Genomic DNA, 17,991 nt, shown 5'->3' with positions numbered 1-17,991 from the left:
TTACGTTTTTCATTTTTTAGTGACAAATTAGAGCTTCATCTGCCATCATTTAACAACAAGATGGACAAATTTACTTTAAAAAATTATAATAACTGGATTTAAAAAAATAACGGATTGAAACATTTCACAGAGAAAATTTTTCCAAATACTAAAATACCCAAAAAATATTCGCAAACTCGTCAGAGATCCTGAAAAAATCCGGATGAAAGGTGAAATAAAAAATCCGAAAGCAGTGTTACATATAGATCAATTATATTAAACATAAAATCCACAAGAACATTTCTAAATATATTGTTTAAAGAATAAGAAACTATTATTCGTGATTACTCTCCTCAGACGTCAGCTTTGAGAAAGAAATCCCCAATTACAGCACATAATCGAGTTCATACCGAATATACTGGTTCTTGGGATCATTGAGAATCCTGGGGTACCCAGCGACGAGTGCATCCTGTCCACCGATATAAAGTGAATTATATATTTTCCAGTAAACATCGCGAACTTTCCTAGCGGGATGAAACAGTCCCTGCAGCGTGTACTGAAGTATTTTAATCGGTCCCAGAGCGACCCTGAGCCCATCAACAGCGTCCATAAAGGCCTGAACGAGATGTGGTGATGTCTCAAAGACATTCGGCCACACATGATTCAGAAGATGAATAAGAGCGTCCTCACATCCAAATCCATACACCCCAAGTGCCATATGTTTAATGGCAGCACAAGCTGTCTGACGATGTACCAAATCCCTGTCCATAAGAGCGTCCTCCAGGAGTGGACTAACAGCATAAATATAATCCTTCCCCATCTCTCCAATATATTCAAACAAAAAGCTCAGTGACTTGAGCACACCATTCTGAACATTGAGTTCAGGAACTCTGTATTCATTCATCAGAGCTGGGAGAACGGTAAAAGGGCTGCAGGTCTCAGCAACAATGGCAATGGCAACAGTCGTACAGACCCTGTTCTGTCTCTCCTGAACCTTAAGATTATTCAGAAGTGTAGCAAGAACATCATGAGGACCGATGGCTTTGGCGATGTATCCAAAAGTGTTGACCGTAGCTCTCCTGATGGCCTTTTTATGAGCCTTCAAAAGCTCCAACAATTCAAAGCAGATCCTCATCCACTCCCTTGCAGAGACGTACTCAGGTCCCCTATCGGCAATTCTTCCCACGAGGTCGATACAATTCTCCTGAACTTTCTCATGACGATTTTTAAGAATTGGCGTGAGCCTGGGGAGTAGATCCTTGATTGGTGGTGTCATCTTGGTCATTCCAATGACGTTGACAATGGCCTTTAACGCTCCTAAGATGCTACCAAGTACCTCTGGATACTCTTCCCCAAGGTATTCGTACAATACAACACCCAAATGCCCCATGAGTTTCTCCTCCTGACAGGTCTTCATGACAACAGCAATTCTGGATATCAAGTCAGCCGCCTGTTGTCTGACCTTTGCCGATTTATTATTCAATCTCCAAAGGATTGTACCGCAGATTTGTGGAAGATATGCCTTCACCCTCTTTCCAAGTGTATTAACAATAGTTCCAAATCCATTCAACATGACCACATCCTCAGTTGTCTGTTCCTGAAAAGCGTAAAGAATTCCATCGATGAGCTGTTCCTCGAGTCTCGAATCAACATCAGCAGCTCCTAAATTTCCCATTATCTTCTCAATCGTCTCCATCACCATTTTTCTGTACTGTTCATTTTCATCCTTGAGATCATCCACAACTCGATTGATAATTTCCGAAGCCCCGACCTTATTAGCAATCTCCACAGTTGTATCCACCAACTGTCGATAATTTCTTCTGTCAAGAGCCATCCGATGATTCCAAAAGTGCTTGAAAAAGTGCGGAAGAATCTCATCCTTGATGTACTGTGCTTCAACACCATCAGTACCACAGCACTGTTTCACCACCTTCAGGACAATTTTCTTCATCTCCTCATCGGGAGATTGAAATTCTCTGATGAGAATCAGCATGACTTCTCTGGTATAATAATTAGCGTATTCTGCATCCATAAGGGGTATGAGATATCCAATGGCCTTGAGAAAAGCAGCAAGACCCTTGCCCCGATGGGTCCTGATACCCTTCCACAGTGGCTTGAGAACAGAATCAAAGCTCTCAATACCATAAGGTGTTGCTGCCTCAGCAAGTGCAGCAATAGCCAAAGCTGTTATTGTCCTAACTTTTTGCTGTTCATCAACCAATCCATGTTCGATGATCTCCACAAGACTCTTCAGATGTGGAAGAATAGCACAGCCCATGAGAATAGCTATTTGCTGGACAATTTTAATACCCGTATGTCTCGCTTGCCAGGATTTTTTACTCCTGCAGACGGCTTTCAGGAAGGGAAGTAATGAGGGAATTCCCAGGGCTGATGCAACAACAGCAAAAGCTCTGGCCGTTGTATTTCTAACGTACTCATCGATATTATCAATGTCCGGTCGCATCGTGGATATCATAGTGGCGAGACCCGCTGCTTTAGCAAGATTCGAGATGATTTCACGGCCCTCAACTCTAGCATAATAATCTTCGTCGATCAGCAAGGGTTCAATGACAACGAGAATTTTGTGTACATAGGGTCGCACAAGATCGTCCAACTTGTAGAGAATTCTGTCTATCACCTTGACAAGAAGATGACGCTCCTGGTCCTCCAATGTTGGTGACATCAGCAGAGGCAGTATCTGATTGAACAGAGGACCTGCACCGAATTCTCTGGCTTTATCAGTTATTTGTCTCAGGGCTGCTTTTCTCATCGGTGGGGTTCCATTTTTTATTTTTAGGAGAAGTTTCATGATCTTCCGTTCCTTCTGCTCCTCAGGGCTCAGTGACTCCTCGTCAACGTCCACCAGGAGTTTGTCGAAGTACTGAGCGTCCTCGGGTTTCATAAAAGGAAGATTTCCCTTCGGTTGATTGTCCACAAACTTAGCAGATTTATCCTCAGTCTGGATGAAGAAACCCTGAGGAGTGCCAGCGATGGGGGTGGGGGTTGCTGTGAGTTTTCTAGCTGGTGTTCTTATTGGTATGTAGCCAGCTGGTGGCTGGAGGACCTTGTAACCAGGTGGAAATAGGGCGTCAAGTTCGTCGTCAGAGAGGGGACGATTTCTCTCATCGATTTCACGCTCCCAACGATACGCCTGCAGTTGTTCAGGTGTCATTGACATCAAGTGACCAGGGGTTGGGGTTGCTAAGCCCATGGCCTTCGGTCCTGTTGGGGTGACAGCACTGGGTGTCATCATTGTTTGATGGGGAGTTGTTAGAGGTGTTGCTGGTGTCTGAGGTGTCATTGATCCTGGGGTTTGATTCGATGGTGTTTCATCCCATCTTGAACGACGTTTTGATGCTGATGGGGTTGGAGTCTCTTGAATTAGATCACCTGCTACTCGATCAGTTCGTGGTGTCTCTGCCCAACCGCTGTTGTGACCCGGAGTTTCACGCTCGGTTTTCGGTGTTTCATCCCAACGATTTCTTCGGCTTGTTATAACTTTATCGTGAGAAGGGGTTTCACGGCCTGGGGTTACTGCTCCGGGGGTTGCGTGACCGGGAGTCGAGTCCCACATGCGCGTGGAAACACCTGGAGTTGCTCCTGGTGTCTCACCACCCTTTCCGTGACCAGGAGTCTCGTCCCATCGAACTGCTGCTGGGGTTACCTGGAAAATTTTATTTGGTCAGTGGATTCCGTGGTCAGGATTGTTATCATGATGGATAACTACTTGGATATTTCTTTGATTCAATTTGAGAGATTTCTTGGCATGGAAAAACGAGACTGAGGATATTAAAAATAGCACTCGTATTTGGTGGACACGGGGTGATAACTGTTTTTCATAATTTTGTCTTTAGATCGTTTAATTTTTATCAATGGAATTAGTAATTGGCTTCTGGACAGATTCATCAGAGTTTCAATTGAAAAGGGAATTAATTGTTGTCGAGTTTCATTTATCTAGTTAGAATAACTCAATTGTTATCGAGAAATAATTAATATTTTCGAGATTATTTGGGATATTTCTCATGCATTTGAACCTTAAAAAAATCGTCAGTCTAGCGATTTGAAAACATCAGTTTTTCGCGTTCCATAACATTTTACTCGACTTGTAATTGAAATGAGAGAATCGAAAAGTCAGTCAAATCAGAGGCTGTCATTCAGAAGCAAAAAATGTTATCTTACATCTGCATTATCCCAAGAAGTTGGTGTGGCAACTGTTCCGGCGGGTTTCTTCGCAGCTGGTGCATCCTCCGTCTGATCCCATCTACCTCGTTTTTTAGGGGCGGGTTTTGGCTCACCATTTGCCTTGAGAGTGCCATCTTTAGCTTTCTCTGCGATTTTTTTTCTCAACTGCAAAAAAACCAAGACTTGTTTTCAAATTTCCATCATTGCTTCGATTATAAATTAAAAAAAAAAAAAATTTGAACTATCGAATTCACCTCGGTTTCTTCTCCTTTGAGCAACTGCTCTCGCATAATCTCGGTGTAAGTCCTAGACCCAATGTCCGGTGTTTTTCCACCTGTAACCACCAATCAAAAGTCACGCAAAGCGCAACAATTAATTATGATTTCCCTAATAATAATTAAAAGTCTCTTGATTGTATAGAAAAATAAAATTGAGTCCCTAGTCATTCGATTTTAATAATTCAAATGCCCATTAATTCGTCTTCTTGATGCTTGAGGCAGATTACTGAATTAGCCCCCTATCTCTCTCAAGTCATGATAAATTTAATTTAAAAATATCAAACGATAATTCAGTAACGAAATGATAAAAGAAGATGAGTCATTTCTGACTGTTGAGCAGTTTTTGATGAATATCTCGAAACATAGGAAAGATAGAAATATTTTCTTCACAACCATTTTTGTGAAGCGCATCGAGAGCTACAATAAATATCGGATTCGGAGATATCACTGAAAAACTTAACTCAGAGATAGATCAACTCATCTCGTCGTACCACTTCGCTACTGAATTTACTTAATTTTAAGACTTGAGTGATGGATAAAGAGCGTTAACAGTATCCAGTAGGGCACATTATAAATACGTACGTGATGGGGTTTCTTATTGGTCGCACAGCGATCACATTATGTCCTGCTCACATCTCTTCCACGTATTTTATTCAAATGCCATCTAAAAATCAACTCATTTCTCGTTAATATTAATTTGTCTTTCATTTCATTCATAAACCACTCATACTAGTAAATCTGTATTAAATATTTAAATAAACAAATAAATGATATCTATGCAAACTATTGACACGAAACTCCGACATTTCCATAATCTCAACAATGAGAGAAAAAAATAATAAAAATTACTGGTAAATGTCTTGTCTCAGTTTTAATCAAAAATTTGCATCGCGTGAATCTTCATTTTTTTTAACCTTGGACATAGGTAGCCTGGGTAAGCGGATGATTCCAAATGTGCAGACCCTCACTAAGATTGGAAAACAAATTTCATACATTAGTACAAACTTTGATAACTAAATATTTCGTCTCACACACACGTCCATTCACTCAGGCATTCATTCAAAAAGAAAAATGCAAGAATTTATTATGATTAATTTGACAACTTTTAGCTAAGTACATTCTTGCATTGGTAATGATTGATCTTGTCTAATAGACTCACTTAATACTAATTTAATGGATAAATTAAGTTAGTTGGGGATTAATAACAAACCTTCGGCAAATGGATCAACTCGCTCGGGCGATATGATCATACGTCGACGTTTCTGACGATACTCGTCTTCTCTGTCTGCTATCGTTGGTCTACGTCTGTCTGCAAACGGATCGTATTCTTTTTCACTCTGAAATTGTTTAAAAATATTGAATTACAAGACATAATGGGAGGTTACGTAACTTTGGGAATTTCTGATCATGAGTAGTTTCCGATCACTAAGTTAATTATTAACAACTATGATTTGAGCTGATTGATTGATCGAACTGATCAGAAACTGCAGCAGTTACCTCAAGACGTCTGAAGAATTTGTTTTTGTCTTCAGAAATAAAATTACTCAACATTATATCGTAAAAATATATTCTCACCTGTGCAACATCGTTGAGAAGTGCTGCAGGGGCTGTATATCCAGACCTCTGTTTCGTTGAGAACGCTGTGGGTTCATAGTCCTCGTCCTGGAATTATCCCAATTCATGAATTAGCCATCATCTCATAAAATAAACATCGATAAACAACAAATACCAGAGAATAATCACCTCAATTTCATCGTTGGCAGCAATAGACGTGACATATCCATCATATTTGTTGTTAGTGCCATCATAAATATCCTGATCATAAAAGCCAGTCTTCCCAAGGCCCACCTGCTCCTTCTCAGTCGTCACACTCTGTATCTCTTTCTTCTTCGATTGTATCTCCCGAATCTGTGCTTCAATGTCTTGAAAATAAAAGAAAGAAAAATCATCAATTATCATTGCCAATAAATCGTGGAAGGCACCCAAGCGCTGCAACGCTGCGCCGACATAACCTCAAATAGTCAAACATCCCAGAAACTTCGCCGCCGATCGTCTCCGGCAATTCTCTCTCATAAATTATCTCCCCCCAGGAATTATCGAAAATTTTCGATGTTCTAAGTATCTTGAAACGTGGATTGAAGGGGGTAATATGGCTAATTACCTTCATGTGTTCGTGGAATGGAGTCCATGATGCCTCTAATCTAGCTTCAAAAGCCCTAACACTTCCTGATTGACCCTCAGTTCGTATTAAATCACTAGCCCATGAACTCTTACCAATCCTACTCCTATTCTCTCAACCCACTGATCACTTATTCCTTTAGCCCACTTCTGATTAATCAATTAATTACGTCTACTCCGAAAAAAACCTTCAGAATGATCAGATCAGTTCAGCTAACGACTCGAGTGAATTCAGCAACCAAGCTCTACGTGACGCCATCCAGCGGGAAAATTCGAATTGGATATCATTGTTGACTGGTATTCTTGTAAACAAACTAAGGCCACAATAGCACTATTGAGAAATTGTTTAGAAATAAAGTATGTTTATTTACAGTTTTATGATATTGTATACAATTATTTTTTGCTTTCTTGGATTATTCGAAGGACTGGCAACACCTGAATAAACCTGTTACCTCTGTTGCATTGTATTTATTAAGAAAAAAATAATGAGAAAGGACAATATACCATACATGTCATGTTCACAATTTTTAATCAAATTGAATTATAATTCAGTAGTTACAGGGTAAAATGAGATAAGTGTAATTATCCTCGAGCCGAGTTTTTCAGCGATATCTCCAAATCTAAGAGAGATAGCCAAATTGTTGTTATGACATTAGTTGTAGCTCTCGATTCGCTCCCCAAAAAAGGTTCTAATGAAAATTTGTCTATCTCTCCTAGACTTCAAGATAATCATCAAAAACTAATCAATAGTCAGAAGTGACTCATCTTGTTTTACCACTTTGCTACTGAATTTCATTGTATACAAATTTTTTATCGAAATTTATGACTTTCGATATATCTTTCTAACGAATTAAATGATTGATTGGAAATGTGCGAAGGGAAGAAGGAAAAATCCACCGAATATTCCACTTATTCCACTGCTTTATTTAAAATTCACATCAGCTCAATTACCTAATGAATCCTCGTCACAATAAATAAAAAAAATGACCCCACATAATCATGAATAACTGAATAATACTGAAGACTTAATATATAGAATACGCGACAGATAATGAAAATAATAATGTACCATAGGTATCTCTTAATCCTAAACCGTTGAAGTTGTTCGATAAGGGTTTATGTGTGTTATAGGGAAGATTTGGGTGGATCTACTGGTTCACTTTTCACCTCAGGCTCTTCTAGAATGATTTCGAGGCAGTCGTGATGGTCTGGGTAATCGTCAGAGCTCTTCGGTTTCCGAAATGACAGCTCCGGATGCCTCTTCATGAAGCCGGTGTACCAGTCCAATCCTGCCATTCCATCTTCAGCGTTGAATTTGTGCTGCACATTACATTTTTCGGCCAGTTGGTAGGCAAGTTTTCTCAGGTCTTTTGTTGTGAATTTTTCGGTGTTGTTTTTTTGGACCTGTTGGATATATTCCACGAGGCATTTCTCTTGTGGTTCAGTAAATATTGCTTTAAATTTTCCCAGACCTGAAATTTTTCAGTGCAATTTAAGAACATTAAATGGTGAATAATAACAATTCAATACATTTGATACACTTAATTTAATTTATGAATAATTGAATTGAGGCTAAGGTGAGGAAAAATATTTAGAAACTTCAGTCTACAGATCTGGAGTTGTAACAAGTTGGGTCTACACTGATGGACAGAATGTTTTTTATTGATTTTTATTTATTTCTTGAGATAAGTTTTAATTACTAGAACTAATTGGATAGATAAGATCTTACGAATTATGTTTGCTTGGGTCAAACAAAAGAGCTGTTGGGGTCAAGTCATATCTGTTCATCACAAGAATCATAAAGTTTGTTTTTTTTTTAACGTAATATGATCTCCAGCTCAGCAATTCTTCCCTTTCGTTAATTGACGAAAAACTTGTTCTCATGAATGATGCACTTAAGTACACCAAAGTAAAACGAGATAAGTTGACAAGTCTCTGAGTCACATTTTTGAGCGATATCTCCGAATCTAGGGGAGATAGTGAAATTTTCGTCATGACCTTTGTTGTAGCTCCCATTTCCTTCCACAAAAAGGGTCGAATAAACATTTTTCTATCTTTCCTAGATCTCGAGATATTCATCAACAACTGGTCGACAGTCCAAAGTGACTCATCCCGTTCTACCACTTCGCTACAGAAATACTCTTGCTCTTCCCATAAATGAAAGTCCTTCGATTCCAGAGAAATTCTATTGCTTTGAACCAAATCAACCCCAGAGAAGAGATATCTGGTGTTCATTGTGGAATAGGGTGGCCCATGAAAAGTGTAGTTTAAATATCTGCATTTACAGTGTTCTATTCTGATAGGGTAGCTTATAAAACATTTATGTGAATTTTTTCAAAATTTTTTAAATGTTTTTAACCACCGCAAACGCTATTCAAAGTTTGAAGAAAATGTTTGACCTACTGGCAGTTTGCAGTCACTAAGTTTGATGACAAGTCAAATTACTTTATGGCGGTTCTCGCTAGGTATGTCATAAAAGTGTTCAGTCGGTGCACGGGACATCTTCCAGGTACCCCAAAAAAACCTTTGCCTATCCATTCCACTGAATTTTCGACAAACATAAGGTAAAGCTATGTAAAACGAGCCCTGTGGAATTTTTTCTTGAACGTTAGTGACGGATTCACTTAATAATGAATTGAAATAACAATTTTTTCCAAATGGAAAATACATTCGTCTTTTTTTGACTCAATTTTTTTAATAGTATTTTTTTATGAATTATTTCATATTAAAGGCTGGCAACCGATTGACAAATACGAAAAAATATCAATATTGTATTTCAGAGGAAGTTTCATTGCAATTTGCATAACGATTTTGGTTTTTTATGTCTTTCACCTAGAACATTGGGCTCAACTGATCAGAAACTCTCATTTACCGTATATCATGAAATATTTCCCCGATAGAGTGACAAAACTTTGTAATTATCGATATTTATTGAAATTTCATAAGGATTGAAATATAGTAAGCTTACTTCAAATGAAGCTATTCCTACGAATCAAATTTCATTAGATTCGTCATGATATGAAGCATTCCACTATGTAAATTTTTAATCGAAATCATTGAAAAATTAAAAATTCACTCATGGGCAATGAAGGGTACACTTTTATTTATTGGCTGTAGTAAAAGATTTTGTCCCGTGCCAGTGAAGGGTCAGACGGTTACCTGACCCTCTCCATTTCATTTTACAGCTCTCATTAGGAGCACCAGATAATCCGAGCACCTGCCGTTTCCAGAAATTTTAAAATTTTCCAATGCAGTTTTCCTTGATTCACAATGTAGAAAAATATTAGTTTTCTAGTTGAGATGATAGTACAATAGTTGGATAACCATGCAGGCGAATCGGAAAGGAAATCGGATAATTTGGAACGCTTTTACAAGCCATCCAAAACCTTGATTTTCAGCTAATTTCGTACTTTTTTATGCCATGAAAAATAAGTATAAAAATTGCAAAAAATAATACTAATATTCTTAGGCTTCTCGTGATGCATGCTGGAGAAGAGAATTGCGAAATTCGTATAATTTCCAGGTATAATAATAAATATGAACTTTTTTCGTTTCTCTACGTATCTATATTATGTGAAATTCCGAGAACCCTTTGCCGCCTCAAAAAACAATTTCAAAATCCTGAAAAAATTCACACTAATATTTCATCAGCTATCCCATCAGAAGACAAAACTTTAAATGTAAATTTCAAAGTTTTCCTTTTTTGGGCCACCCTATTGTGGAATCACTGCAACGAGAAAACTTTCAACTTAATGACGAGTCCAAATTAACTTGTTCCATCACTGTCCAGGATATTTCTTAACTCGCAAATATTTCAACCCCAAATGAGCACTTTCAGACAAAAAAAATCCTGACAAATGACATCAACCTGATCAATCACCTCTCACCCTTTTACCTTTCTTAGCAGCTTCCTCCAACGAGCATCCACTCTGATACTTTTTAACCCGATTCTGCAATGTAGTACTTGGCACATTGAATAACTGTGCTGCTTTATTAATTCCCAATTTTTTTTCAACAACCATAGCAATAGCTTGTGCCATATCCGTTGAACTCCAGCTCTGTCTGTCGGTTTTTCTCTTGTAGTTCCTCATCTCAATCCCAAAACTCCACTGAACAATTTCCCTCCTCCGAAGCAACAAATACAAAACGATTTTTAACCTAAAAAACAGACAGTTCGGTCTACTTTTTCATTAAAAAAAATCATCACTACGTTCTACTTCAAACACAGCTGACTGCGCATGCACACGTTATTTCTCCCCTCTCTCTAACCACAAAATTCATGCGCCTGACATTTTGCGACTCGACTCCGTAACGGAGTTCTCCATCAGTCGTTTGGCCCCGTTGTGCGTTTCAGTATTTTTCATTACCATTTTACAAAGAACAGTTGAATAATCAAGATGGTAACGATGAGTGAACGAGTGACTCTCCAATCGCAGTCCAACAAAATGTAGTCCACTAAGTACCTCAATTGTTGTTTATTTTTTTCATTATTTTATTTTCTTCAGTCCACTATAATGGAGACGAAAATTCAACCCACGGTGTTTTATCCTTCGTATTGATCCCACGATGATGCTCTCGGTGGTGGCAGCGTGTTTGTAAACTTTTGACCTCTTGATAGTCCTCAAAGGTGGAGTATTTTTGGTTGTTTTTCTTCATCAATTCTCTGTGAGTGTAATGTGAATCATGGAGAGTGTTGGAGATTACGAGTACAATACTAAGGATCTCATCGGACATGGAGCATTTGCCGTTGTCTTCAAAGGCAGACATCGAAAAGTTTGTACCAATTGTTTATTTTTTTATCTATTTATTCTCACAGATTTAACAGTACGAGATTACAATATATATATTATGTACGATAAACGATAAATTCATGAATATTATCGGTTTGCTAATTTATATCTTCATTTATCGTTTTAGAAATCTAATTTCATCGTTGCCATCAAGAGCATAACGAAGAAGAGTCTCGCGAAATCCCAGAATTTACTTGGAAAAGAAATAAAAATTCTGAAGGTACTGTTTAAACAATTGAATAATTATTCACACCCCTGATGTTTTATCATTGTCGAATTATTTATTCAGGAATTAACAGAGCTGCATCACGAAAATGTCGTTGCACTGCTGGACTGCAAGGTGAGTCACTGAAATAATGAAACAATTCTCATCATTCATGATGTTCTATTAACTGCACATAACCTATATTTATGTTAAATAAACTCGAATAAAATGGTGTAACGATAATTATTCATTGCGCTAGGAATCAAATCATAATGTCTTCCTGGTCATGGAGTACTGCAATGGAGGTGATCTGGCCGATTATCTTGGTGGTAAGTGACCTCTCCAAACTTGTCAGAATATTAGAGTAAAGATGTAACAAATATTTCATAACTTCCAGCTAAAGGTACCCTCTCAGAAGATACAATTCGTGTATTTCTGAAGCAATTGGCAGGAGCCATGAGAGCTCTTAACGACAAAGGAGTTGTTCACAGAGATCTGAAGCCCCAGAATATTCTGTTGAGTCACAATTGTGGAAAGGCATGTCCCCAGCCCCATCAAATAACCCTAAAAATAGCGGACTTTGGCTTCGCAAGATTCCTCCAAGACGGTGTAATGGCAGCAACACTCTGTGGTTCTCCAATGTACATGGCACCCGAGGTCATAATGTCAATCCAATACGACGCAAAAGCAGATCTCTGGTCCCTAGGAACAATAGTATTCCAGTGTCTAACAGGAAAAGCACCGTTTCAAGCTCACACACCACAAGCCCTGAAATTATTCTACGAGAAGAACGCCAATTTGAGTCCCAAAATCCCACCAGGTACATCACCAGAATTGTCGCATCTGTTGATGGGTCTCCTGAGGAGGAATGCAAGGGACAGAATGTCATTCGAGGATTTCTTCAATGATCCCTTTCTCCAAGGACCCCGAGAGAGCCCAAGCCTGGTGCCAGTAGAATTGCCAGCATCTCCAGAAACCATTGATTCCCAGATTCCAGGAGCTGTTAATCTATCAGATCCTGAAGCACATAGTCCCTGCTCCAGTCCCGAAGACGATTTTGTTCTCGTTCCAAGTGATTTAAGCAGTGATACAGATAATAATCCCAATCCCAGTTCCAATCCTCCGGTTAAATACATAAAGCAAACGAGTAGAGAAGCTGTCTCACCACCTAGGCCATGTTTCCTACCAATTTCTGAACCTATACCAGTGCCAAGCCAACGGACAAGCGTTCAAACATCATCACCAGGACGTGGAGCAAGCTCAGTTGTACCCAGATCTCAACCTATCAGTATGAAGAGAAGTGTGGATTCACACAGAAATCCATCAGTTGATATTGGGTCACTGAGTCCTCCAAGTGTACAATTTGTCATTGGTACACCACCTGGAAGACGTCTGAGTGAAACACCACCACCACCAAATACCTGGCAAGTAAGTCCTGTTGCAAGGCATTCCCAGTTGTCCTCAGGTGCTTCACCACTGAGAAGATCATCAGTTAATAATAGTGCCAGTTCCCCATTACTCACTGGTCCACTTGCTGTCCTTGGATCACCAACTGCAAGGGCTCTACAAGATAATAATAATTCCTTGAGGCACTCACCGATCATTCCATTTGGAACAAGAGCTATAACACTTCCGGAGATATCGGAAGCTGGAAGTTTTCAAAGTTTCTTTCCTGAGCTCAATGCTGGCTCCTCAGACGATCGTCCACTGACATTTATAGCACCAGAACTCCCAGAAGAGACTCTCCTGGAGCGTGAGCACAACGAAATTCTTGCCAAGTTGAACTTTGTCGTGGCCCTTTGTGATTGTGTCTCGGAAGTGGCGAGAACTCGTGCTGGTCCTCTTGGAGCTCCACTTGGTGGTCTCGAGCAGGCGAGCAATGCAGCCACTAAGAGGCGAGCGGAACAGGTTATTCTGCTGGTTAGAGCACTCCAGTGGTTGAGCTCGGGGCTCAGTCTAGCTACTCAGCATCTCAAAGGTGGTAGATTACAGCCAACAGCTAGTGTCAAGGAGGTCGTTAGCACTATGAATGATAAATTTAGATCGTGTCTAGCCGAGTGCAAACAACTCAACAGCGCTGGATTGCTGAGACAAACTGGTGCCACTGCTGATAAAATACTCTACAATCACGCCATACAAATGGTAATTATGATTATGATATAAGAAAAAGTGTGGCAGAGGATGACGAGGGTAGTAGTTACATGATAGTAGGCCTTTGTATATATATATTTTTTCTGTTAAGGCCTAGTTAGATTGAACTATCTGGAATGGATGGTTTTTGTTTTTATATTTTATCTGAACCTTTGGTGCGGCCCTGCACCAACGGAAATGCACAGAAAAACTCAAAATATCCTGGAAAAAAGTAAAAATATACAATCTGACATTTTTAATTTATATGTTAGGGTAAATGCAATAAATGCAGAGGGGCTAATGCCTGATTTGGGGGAGGAGGAGAGAGGGAGACGGGAGGGCCACGAAAGTAAACCATTTCCTGAGGGAGTCATGGAGTATTATTTTTAAATATTGTTTTCTAAAAATAATAAGAAATAGTTTTAGAAATTTTTTTAATTGCTCTAGTCTTACTGTAAATTACGTAGAACCCTGGGCATTAGAAAAATTTAATTGGGGGACGATCAACGGTCACGGCAATACACCAGATAGCAACGTGAATTTACCCACCCCTCCCCTTATCTCGCAACGCAATAATAATTAAAAAATTTCTACGAATATTTTAAAAATTTTCAGAGAACATTATTTGTCATTTCGTCTCCACGCGTTTCTTACAGAATGATTTACATTGTAAATATTTCTCCTCCACCCTTCCCCCTCCATGATCAGCTAAAGTGATAGCTAATCACCACCTCAAGAAACATTTTTGAATTTCAAACGTTCTACGTATTATGGAATAAGACTATTGATATTAAAACTGCTAAAAAATAATTAATAATTTTTCAGAGAACGATATTTTAAAATAATCCTCCTTGAACCCGTCAGGACATCATTTACATTTATATCCCTCCCCCCCCCCCTCTCCACACCCAAATCAGTCATTATCGGCTTTGCATTTATTGCAATTATCCTAACATATAACTTAAAAAGGTCGGGTCATGTATTTAAAATTCTTTTAAACATTTTTTCTCAGCAGATTTTCATTTTTTGTGCATCTCTGCTTGATGCTGGACTGCATCCAAGTTGCAGAAAAAACCATAAAAACAAACACGATCTATTCCAGACAGTTCCGTGTATCCAACTGGGCCTTAATTACTATCGATTACATTAGGAGTGTACTTCCGAATGGATTCACGTAAATTCATGTTTTCGTAGACTACGATATTAATAAACAAATCAGATGTGAAGATAATAACAAAGATATTGGATTAGTGTTTAATGTACAAGTATAACTTGACAATTCGAATTACTGTGGGTTGGTTTAGATGTTCGCCCCGACGTTTAGCCGGATTAAAGTATCCAAAAATAAATTTTAATTGAAAAATAGAAAAATGAGGACATCTCTGTACTTTTCGGTGGAGGGTATTCACATTTGATTGGATCTCCAGCGGCGACATCAAGGCGAACAAAGAAAAAGAAATAGGATCGGTAGTTTTTGAGATAACGAATAACAAAGTTTGATGTCTAAAGTGGAATATTTCAGAAGCTAATGATTCGATTTCGTTCATCTCCAATATTAAATTGTGTTATCGTGAGACGTGAAAGCGTACGAAATTTCACATTTTTATCTCGAGTATTTTTTGAGTTATAGCGCACACTGGCAATTTTAAGGAACAAATGAAAAAAACGAGAATAAAAGTGAATTATGGCAGGTGGAATGGTCTTCCCTCGACTCAGTTGTATAAGCGCCGTCGCGACGAAAAAAAAATGGAATCGGTCAAACGGTTAAGGAGATATCGGCGAACAACGATTTTCGAGCAATCGCTGTCTCTTGGGAACCGCTCAACGAATGAAGCTAAATTTAGTCGCAAAGTTTCACTAATGGACGCGCTAATTGACAGGCAAAATTTTAACGTCGTTGCGGGCAACGTTCTCGAGTCATGAGGACGGTTCTGGACAAATGACCATAAGTGTATCCGCAAATACACCCATACAGACATTCTTTAAAAATATTTTTGGATTTTTGGAGAGTAATTCACATGTCGAAGTATTTCCAACGAAAATTAGCGAATCGAGGAAAAAATCATGATTATTATGCTTCCATTCGGAAGCAAAAACCTCTCTTTATGGAAAGACCAACAATTCTGAGCAAATCAATCCCTCACTGAATAAATCAATGAATGATAAAACAGTTACTAATTTCGTCGGTCATTTTTTCAGTGTCAATCAGCAGCCCTGGACGAACTCTTCGGCAATCCAGCTGAGTGTTTCCAGCGTTATCACACCGCCCAAATTCTCCTGCACTCATTATCGCAGCACGTGAGCCACACTCAAGACAGGGCTTTGCTCATAAAATGTAAAAAATCGTCCAACATTAACATTATTTCCGTAGCGAACTGATAAAACAAGAAAAGTTGGCTCATCCCTGAGCGAAGTTTTTGCCCGATATCTCGAAATCTGAGAAAGATGGCGAAATTTTTGTTATGACATTTGTTGTAGCTCTCAAATCGTTCCACAAAAAAGGTTCTGATGAACATTTGGCCATCTCTCTTAGATTTCGAGATAATCATGAAAAGCTGGTGAATAATCAAAAGTGCCAATCTCGTTTTATCATTTCGCTGCTGATTTATTTTTATCTAGAAATGGCTCGATCGTCACTTGATAATTATTCATGATTTTCCAATAGATAAATCAGCAGTGGAAAAACGACTGTACGTTCTCCAACAGCAGGGATACATATACGCAACAGATCCCACGTAACGCTTGTAAAAATGAGAATGATTTTGTCGGATCAAGTAATGGATCCACTGTTTAACTGTATCCAAACCATAACTAAGTTAATGGGCGATGCAATATGAAGGATCAACGAGCAGACAAGCAAAAAAATATATCAGGAGAGAGTGACAAGTGATGGTTATCCTTCGATTTATTTACATGAAAAAATAAAATAAATGATCTATATAAATAATGTAATGTAATCGTGATTTATCAATCTTTATTTCATATAAAGTAATAAACATGTGTATACTACGAATATTGGCTGTTAAAATTGTGCTGAAAATATGTCTAACAGATATTCTCAATCATCATGATCGTTATAAAATTGGAATGTGTGAAGTGAAACAAAGTTGAGAAGCATTTTTAAGGCGCTTGAATTATTTTTAATTTTTTTTATCTTCAATTGCTGGTGTCTCTTTGTTATCACGATAGATCACGTAGTTTAATGCTGTTGCCAAGCTGTTCCAGGCGATATAAGGGAGAACGAGGTAACCGGCGACTGGATTCACGTGGTAAAATGCCACTGCCAGAGCCACTGTCGATCCCCAAAGAACCGCAATCTCGTAGAGGGCCTGAAGAAAGCAAAAATTGATGCGAAATTTTTGTGAGGGATTTTATAGAGCAAAACAAGAGCTCATTAAATATAATGATCAATTTTTTGGCGAAAAATTCATTACTCACAATTTTGATGTTGTGACAACCGAAGAAAATCGGTGTCCAGGCCCAATTGAGAGCAAGATTAGCCCCATAAATCGACAATGGAAGGGATGCACCCTCGAAACCACCACCGTCACGGTAAACCATGTACGAGGCATATCCTACAGAGCAGTAGATCGAAGTCCAGGCGGGTCCAAAGGCCCATTTTGGAGGTGTCCACGATGGCTTCTTCAGGGACTGATCGAATAACATATAATGAACCTCATCGATATCTCAATGAAAACCATAATAAAATACTGATCTTCAAGATTGGGGGAAATTAAATTCCACTGTGACTTTTCATTGGTTTTTATTTATTTTATTGTGTGTTTTATTTTCAATTTGTGCCATTTTGTGAAGTAGGTTATCCTCCGGGAATTATTTTTTTCCAATAAATGTACTTTTGACTTCTCACCTCATACCAAGGATTGAGGTTTCTCCTCGTGATGACAGCTCCAGCCCATCCCCCAATATTCGGGTGAATGATCCCGGCAAGTGCTGGCCAGTGAACACTAATCGTCATTGTCCCTTATCAATCTCTGGAGCTTTTCAATTAGAATGCACTTCACCAGCTACTCCAGAATAAAATCAGCCTTATCATAGCCAGTGAAGTGATGATGTAACGAGTTAACTGTATTGTCATAAAGGCACTGTTGCATGGATTTTCCCAGTCTGTTGTGTACTGACCTTGTTAACTAGCCCAGAGCAGAGAGGGAGAAACCAAAATAAATGAAATTCGTCATCATAATCACCCAACAACATTTGTTTACATTGTTCAGGGCCTAGGGGAGGGGTT

At 38.8% G+C, this 17,991-nt stretch overlaps 4 protein-coding genes across 7 annotated transcripts; 1 reads left to right on the top strand and 3 right to left on the bottom strand.

Annotated features, from left to right (window-relative positions):
- Positions 1-235: 235 nt before the first annotated feature.
- LOC135166006 (splicing factor 3B subunit 1) lies at positions 236-6,850 on the bottom strand. 3 transcript variants are annotated; one of them, XM_064127907.1, is made up of 7 exons: positions 6,601-6,850; positions 6,183-6,361; positions 6,015-6,101; positions 5,650-5,776; positions 4,416-4,495; positions 4,159-4,326; positions 236-3,643 (listed from the first exon to the last, which is right to left on the bottom strand). In XM_064127907.1, the coding sequence occupies exons 1-7, from the start codon at positions 6,626-6,628 to the stop codon at positions 365-367; spliced, it is 3,948 nt and encodes a 1,315-aa protein (XP_063983977.1). In that variant the 5' UTR covers positions 6,629-6,850; the 3' UTR covers positions 236-364. The 3 variants fall into 3 exon arrangements, with proteins under 3 accessions (XP_063983977.1, XP_063983979.1, XP_063983978.1); XM_064127909.1 differs by lacking the exons at positions 6,015-6,101; positions 6,183-6,361; positions 6,601-6,850 and adding an exon at positions 5,022-5,103 and having other exon boundaries at positions 5,650-5,692; XM_064127908.1 differs by lacking the exons at positions 5,650-5,776; positions 6,015-6,101; positions 6,183-6,361; positions 6,601-6,850 and adding exons at positions 5,022-5,103; positions 5,354-5,622.
- A 670-nt stretch (positions 6,851-7,520) lies between these two features.
- On the bottom strand, positions 7,521-10,847 carry LOC135166019 (uncharacterized). Its single transcript, XM_064127930.1, has 2 exons — positions 10,513-10,847; positions 7,521-8,089 (listed from the first exon to the last, which is right to left on the bottom strand). The coding sequence occupies exons 1-2, from the start codon at positions 10,706-10,708 to the stop codon at positions 7,743-7,745; spliced, it is 543 nt and encodes a 180-aa protein (XP_063984000.1). The 5' UTR covers positions 10,709-10,847; the 3' UTR covers positions 7,521-7,742.
- A 44-nt stretch (positions 10,848-10,891) lies between these two features.
- On the top strand, positions 10,892-16,755 carry LOC135166009 (serine/threonine-protein kinase unc-51). 2 transcript variants are annotated; one of them, XM_064127913.1, is made up of 8 exons: positions 10,892-11,017; positions 11,123-11,390; positions 11,535-11,627; positions 11,697-11,747; positions 11,872-11,941; positions 12,010-13,754; positions 15,942-16,077; positions 16,408-16,755. In XM_064127913.1, exons 2-8 carry the CDS (start codon positions 11,301-11,303, stop codon positions 16,479-16,481), a joined length of 2,259 nt encoding a protein of 752 aa, XP_063983983.1. In that variant the 5' UTR covers positions 10,892-11,017; positions 11,123-11,300; the 3' UTR covers positions 16,482-16,755. The 2 variants fall into 2 exon arrangements, with proteins under 2 accessions (XP_063983983.1, XP_063983981.1); XM_064127911.1 differs by having other exon boundaries at positions 10,905-11,064.
- LOC135166020 (translocator protein) lies at positions 16,692-17,752 on the bottom strand. The gene is made up of 3 exons (XM_064127931.1): positions 17,611-17,752; positions 17,181-17,393; positions 16,692-17,071 (listed from the first exon to the last, which is right to left on the bottom strand). Exons 1-3 carry the CDS (start codon positions 17,716-17,718, stop codon positions 16,883-16,885), a joined length of 510 nt encoding a protein of 169 aa, XP_063984001.1. The 5' UTR covers positions 17,719-17,752; the 3' UTR covers positions 16,692-16,882.
- Positions 17,753-17,991: the final 239 nt, after the last annotated feature.

This window comes from Diachasmimorpha longicaudata, chromosome 9 (assembly GCF_034640455.1).
Source record: "Diachasmimorpha longicaudata isolate KC_UGA_2023 chromosome 9, iyDiaLong2, whole genome shotgun sequence".
NCBI classification, from domain to species: domain Eukaryota; kingdom Metazoa; phylum Arthropoda; class Insecta; order Hymenoptera; family Braconidae; genus Diachasmimorpha; species Diachasmimorpha longicaudata.
Note: the sequence above shows the minus strand (reverse complement) of the source record. Positions and strands in the feature narration are given on the sequence as shown.

Bases quoted from the DNA above. Each gene is read 5' to 3' on its own strand.
- LOC135166006 (XM_064127907.1), bottom strand. From the start codon at position 6,628: ATGGACTCCATTCCACGAACACATGAAG. The intron at 6,102-6,182 runs GTGATTATTCTC...GGATAATTCCAG, and splicing joins CTGCCAACGATGAAATTGAG to GACGAGGACTATGAACCCAC. The intron at 5,777-6,014 runs GTGAGAATATAT...AAACAATTTCAG, and splicing joins TTCTCAACGATGTTGCACAG to AGTGAAAAAGAATACGATCC.
- LOC135166019 (XM_064127930.1), bottom strand. From the start codon at position 10,708: ATGAGGAACTACAAGAGAAAAACCGACAGACAGAGCTGGAGTTCAACG. The intron at 8,090-10,512 runs GTAAAAGGGTGA...GAAAAATTTCAG, and splicing joins GGAGGAAGCTGCTAAGAAAG to GTCTGGGAAAATTTAAAGCA.
- LOC135166009 (XM_064127913.1), top strand. From the start codon at position 11,301: ATGGAGAGTGTTGGAGATTACGAGTACAATACTAAGGATCTCATCGGA. The intron at 11,391-11,534 runs GTTTGTACCAAT...TTATCGTTTTAG, and splicing joins TCAAAGGCAGACATCGAAAA to AAATCTAATTTCATCGTTGC. The intron at 16,078-16,407 runs GTAAAAAATCGT...ATTTTCCAATAG, and splicing joins CAGGGCTTTGCTCATAAAAT to ATAAATCAGCAGTGGAAAAA.
- LOC135166020 (XM_064127931.1), bottom strand. From the start codon at position 17,718: ATGACGATTAGTGTTCACTGGCCAGCACTTGCCGGGATCATTCACCCG. The intron at 17,394-17,610 runs GTGAGAAGTCAA...TTATTCGATCAG, and splicing joins ACCTCAATCCTTGGTATGAG to TCCCTGAAGAAGCCATCGTG. The intron at 17,072-17,180 runs GTGAGTAATGAA...TGCTTTCTTCAG, and splicing joins GTTGTCACAACATCAAAATT to GCCCTCTACGAGATTGCGGT.